At 40.3% G+C, this 5,571-nt stretch overlaps 1 protein-coding gene across 1 annotated transcript in view; it reads left to right on the plus strand.

The window, feature by feature from the left end:
• The window catches only part of ERO1A (endoplasmic reticulum oxidoreductase 1 alpha), a 39,458-nt gene that overhangs the window by 10,337 nt on the left and 23,550 nt on the right, over positions 1 to 5,571 (plus strand). Inside the window, exons 3-6 of the mRNA XM_019501219.1 lie at positions 782 to 901; positions 2,613 to 2,696; positions 5,025 to 5,063; positions 5,459 to 5,535. Of these exons, the coding sequence (XP_019356764.1) occupies positions 782 to 901; positions 2,613 to 2,696; positions 5,025 to 5,063; positions 5,459 to 5,535 (320 nt within the window). The remainder of the gene's footprint in view (positions 1 to 781; positions 902 to 2,612; positions 2,697 to 5,024; positions 5,064 to 5,458; positions 5,536 to 5,571) is intronic.

Consider the following 5,571-nt stretch of genomic DNA (forward strand, 5'->3'; position numbering starts at 1 on the left):
CACACACACACACACACACACACACACTTCATGACTACTTCCCCTTTCATTTAAACGTAGGCTCTCAATTAACCTTGGAACCAATTTTTGTTACATATGCACTAATGTCCTATCACTATATTAAACAAATACACTGACTTTGCTACTTAGCATTTTATAGAATAAAAATGTACATATGTAGTATGTGTGTATAATATAGATACGCGCACATATTATATATAATGTGTATAAGTGTGCCGTGTGTATATAAACTTCATTTTATATATTTATGCATACCTTATATTTATATAAATACATATAAAAGATAAGTGCTAAGTAACAAAGGGAATGTATTTGTTTTGTGTTAGTAGAGAGATAGGACAATAGTATGTGCATTGAAAACTTGATTCAAAGGTTTAATGAGAACCTACAGTTAAATAAAAGTGAAGTATTCATGAAATGTCAGCTCTTCTACAGACAGGAAGTTTTTGGACCAGGGATGCTTCTCAGCAGATGTGTAGTCCCGGAGCTATACAGCTGCAGGAGTGAGGCAGGACATCAGTGATGTGTTGAAGAAACAGTACAGCAGGGTTTAATGTTGCTTAATTCAGTTAAACTTAACTAACTTAACCAGTTAATTTCTAAGGTGCCACCCTGCCTTGCTTTCTGCCTAAACTTAATAGGCGGCCTTGCTGGAAAAGGGCGTAGAAACTTCGAACTAAGATTCCCTATTAAGATACTGCGCATGGTTTTTTTTAAAAGATCCCGTATTTTGCTCATATAATCTTGTTTTATTCAACAGGTCACTGGCTCCTTAGATGATTGCACCTGTGATGTTGAAACCATTGATGCTTTTAACAACTACAAGCTTTTTCCTCGACTGAACGAGCTTCTGGAAAGCGAGTACTTTAAATACTACAAGGTATTTTTCACAGACAAATTTATTCATTGCCAGAAATACGTTAGAACAAGAGAAGTGGTATGTGGGGCTTTTTAAAAATATCCCTACAAGTGAGACTCATGGAAAAATAGGGCTGGAAGGGACCCCAGGAGGCTATCTTGATCACCCTTGTCTTTCCTGTCCTAGACAAGTGTTTGCCAAACCTGTGCTTAAAAGCTTTTGAACTACCCTCAGACACAACTACCAGGTGTAATGGCTGAAATGTCAAAAGCATCCTTTAAATTGTCACAGGTAAAACAGAGGGACCAAAGCACTGTCAGTGCCCTGTCTTTTTTCAGGCATTCTTGCATCCAGTCTTTTTTTTCAATTTTATGAGTGTGTTCAGCAATTCTACTTTTTATTTTCACAGGGGAATCTTAATTTGAAGCACCCTGGTTTTCAAATAGATTCCCCAGAGGCCTTAGATTAATTTTTAAGTGTTTTATTGTTTTCTTAAGGTCTTGGACAAAGCAAGAACCTTTTTTTGTGGCTAAGCTAGGCTTGCAAATCTAATCTGTTGTGGTAAAAGCTGGATAAAAGAATCTGTGTTTCCTAAAGAGTCTGCCATGAACGTGCCCCAGTGAGCTGGTCACTATGACTGCCTATAGATGAGCTAATTAGAACGAGCAGACTCGATTTAATTGAGTCTGTTCCACGTTCTAATTAGAATGCGAGCAAGTCGCTTCGCCATCGCATGTATTAAGCCCCCTCACTCCCATTAAAATGGCCACAGTGGTGCTTTAACTAAGCCTCCCCAAATGAGCTTTAGTCAAAGTGTCCCCATTTTAAAACATGGAGGGATGGGGTGCTTAATACATGTGATGGTGAGCTGTTTTAATTAGAGTGGCTGTCAGGGAACTGCACTGATTAAAACAGCCCCTCCCCACCCCAGAGCATGTGTATAAGCAGCCTGCCAGCCCTCACTAATTGACAGCTTTAGTAAACTTATTTTTTCTGAGCAAATTCTTCCAACATTTGTACTCATGAAACCTCTTTGGAAGTGGTGGGATTGCGTGGATGTGAGAGAGAGCCTTCCTCTCTCCTCCAGCAGAGATGGCCCAGTTCTGCATTCAACCAGGGCAGTGCAGTCTCATTTGGTGGATGAGTATTAGGCCATCGTTTTGTCCAGTGCTGTCCTTTCTAATGAGATGGTTAAATGCCAGGACTGTGTTAAAAGAGTCCTACGTGGATGGCAGTGTTTTGAGTTGGAGTAGGGGCTCTTAGAGGAGTCCCTTGAGGCTCTGTTGCACATTAGACAGGCCATAAACATGAGATTTTACTTTGGTTAGGAAAACCCAGTGGTGCCCCAGAAACCTTCAGTCTGCTGGTCAAATTAAGGCTGATTTGCAGAACTGTGGTTCTGGTGACTTTTGCTCAGGTTGTCCCGACCGAGAACATTGTGGGGGGGGGGGGGTTAACACTTTTCCTCTAGAAGGCTTTCCCTCGGGGTCAAGTTCATCCCTAGCCAGAGAGCCATCACAACGGGCTCCGCATCCCAGGAGCTCTCGGAAGAAGTTGTGTAGGCTCAAGCCTGGGCACAGAGGTGAATCCCAGCCTAAAGAAGATCCATTTAAAGCAGTTAGCAGTCGAATCTACTCCCAAGATGATCAGGGTTCTCACATTAGGCTGCTGCTCAGACAGCTGGCCTGGCTCTGGGGATGGTGTAATGGCCAATTCAATGTTTCCTTTCCAGGTCAACCTAAAGAAACCGTGCCCTTTCTGGACAGACAACAGTCACTGTGGAATAAGGGACTGTGCAGTGAAGCCTTGCAAGTCTGTAAGTACAAAGAGCCATTCACTGACCTGTTTCTTGTTCTCTAGACCATTTTTTTAGAGGACAAGGGGAAAGACACGGACAGAAATCAAGCACAACTGTCAGCATTCCTGGTCCCTGCAGTGTACAAAAATGTATAGGCTCATACGTGCACAGCAGTACTGGAAGCCTATTTTAATGCGTATTAAAGCATCACTGAAAAAAAATCATGCTATTTAATTAATGTGCATTAAAATAAGCAACTGCACTTTAAGCTGCACTTGAAAACTGTGCCCTTCAGTTAATGGGCCTTAAGACAGGCTAGTGTGCATTTGCCTAGTACCTGACAATGGAGGGTGCCTGGACATGAGCAGAGACACGTGTATAAATCCAGCACGTTGGAGCAGACTTGATTAATTGCATCTGCTGGAGCATGGTCATAACTGCGCTCCAGCGGGATCCTGTGTCTCGTGTATCGGCATCCTTGCGCTTCAAACCGGTGGCAGGGCACTTCATCTACAGCTCATTCAACGAACTGTAGATAAAGTGCCCTTATTGCCATTTTAAAGCGCAGGGGTGCTGATACACGAGACGCTCCAGACTCTTTAACTAGAGCTGCTCTTGGAGCTGCCCTAATGAAAGTGCACCCCCCACCCCGCCACTCCCAGTGCACGTGTATAAATGCCCTGAGGTACTAAATTTAATATGCATTAACTAAAGCGTGTTAATGCACATGTAGACGCACCCACTTGTTTATTTTATTTTCATATATAATTAGAAAGCATGCTGTGCATTTCAGTCATCTTGCTTAGAAGAAGTGACACTTCTTCCTGGGATAATCATGTTGTACCCTCTCACATATGGTGTGGGAAGGTTTGATTTAGACCACTAGAAACAATTGACCTAGAGACAGAAGTATGACTTGCTTCTGTGTTCTGGCTGTTCTGCTACATTTTCCCTTCTCCCCACGTGCTCACTAGTTCTGCTGTATTCCTGCCTTCCCAAAAGGCAATCAGTGGTGACAGTATCATTACCTAAAAATTAAAAATCCATTTTTTTCAATTTAAACATATTTTTCTTTTTTTTTAAAACTAATTTCGCATTTAATTATATACAGGTGTAGTACAGCCTGTGTTAAGATACAAGCTAACTGCACTTTAACAAAATAGATTACATTAAATTAAAAAAAAAATTGAACAGTTTTATAAAGAAAATCACCCCAATTAACTAAGGGAGGTCACTGGCAGTGCACATGGCACTTCAGAGTTACACAAAGTGTTGAATCAGCCTCGGAGAGCTGTAACAGAGCCCTGAGAGAATACATTTCTTGTTTTCAGTTTATCTGACTAGTTCCGTGCAGTGACTAGTCTGTTCAGTGACAAAATCATGATTTGTCTTTCCTTATTTTTATTCATGGATTAGAAACGAATATTGAGGATGAAATTAACTGGTTCCAAAAGTTGAATACGGTGATCAGAAACACTCGGTTCAGTAACTACAAATCATACTTGCCGTGTTTAACAAATCCGGCTTATTCTTTTCTTCCATATCCAGCAGTTATAAGGCTTTCTTAATTAAACTATCTTAACAGGTCATTTTTGTGCATTTTTAACTGAATTCCCATTTCTTTCTCAATAGAGCTTGAAACAATGCCCAAGTAAATAAATGAATTGTTAATTAAAAAGGCATTCACCATTTTCTGATGCCATAAAAATGTAAAAATTGAGAACCTGAAAAAATCGTATATGTTAGGTTATATAATTGTGTAAATAAAGTGTAAAATGTGTGAGTGAATCCTCCTACTTACCAAAAAGAAGCATCTAGTGTTACATCCATATTTAATTGCAAGTCAGTGTTTTAATTGTTACTCACCTTTCTTAGGGTGAAAAAAACCCCTTAAAAATGAATTCAAACCAAGGTTAAATTGATCATTTAAATACAAATTTTTCCCTTTCTGGTTTAAAATACAATTTAAATAATAGATTTTAGGCACCTTGACTTGGATCAATTCACCTTGAAGGCAACATGGATATTTGCCTGTTGGCTTTTCTACAGCACTCAGCACCTTAGTACCTGAATGAGAAGTATATTCACTCTCTTCTTACAGATGGGCTGCATTCTTGTGCTCTAAAGCTCTTCTACTCCATTAGACCAGTGCAGTATGCATGAAAAGTAGGCCTGAAGGTTATTGCTTAATAATGTGTGGGAAGAGCCAACAGTCCATGTCTGAACAGAAACCTGTGCTTTCCCTTTAATGTTTTCTAAATGTTTCCTAATGTTTTCATAGATTAAAATAAAAAGCTGCATGATTTTCACGGTGAAAAATGTCTCAGCTTTATCCTTGTGTTTCAGGATGAAGTTCCTGATGGAATTAGATCTGCCAGCCATAAGGTATGTGTTGCCTGGGTGCATGAGATGGCCTGGATGGTACAGCCTGCTCTGTTTGTTGCCACTAATCAGAGTGATACCCGGTGACCCCAAACCGAAAATGCCCTGCTTCTCCTGACAATTGCTATCTAGAATATTGTCCCTTTTTAAAGGTCTGGCACATGCAGAGCTGGTTGTAGCAGATGGCCCTCTGCCAGGAGGGAATTTGGGGGATTCTTTTTTTCATTAGTGAATCATCCACAAAGGTTAATATTCTCCCTCTTGTGCAGAACTATGGGTTAAGGTTGAATGGTTAGTCCCAAGTAACCAGTATCTTTGGAAATGCGATGGAATCCTTTCTGCAGACTTCCAAATTAAATAAATGGCTTTTTTTCCCCTCCGCTCCCTTTGCATCCCAGTATTCAGAAGAAGCTCATAACCTTGCTGGAGAATGTGAAGAAGCTCAACGACTTGGGGCTGTTAATAGATCTTTGAGGTATTGTTGTTTTTTTTTTTTTTTTTTTTTTTTCCC

The sequence above is a fragment of the Gavialis gangeticus genome, unplaced genomic scaffold (genome assembly GCF_001723915.1).
Source record: "Gavialis gangeticus isolate Ggan-Ray unplaced genomic scaffold, GavGan_comp1, whole genome shotgun sequence".
NCBI lineage: Eukaryota > Metazoa > Chordata > Crocodylia > Gavialidae > Gavialis > Gavialis gangeticus.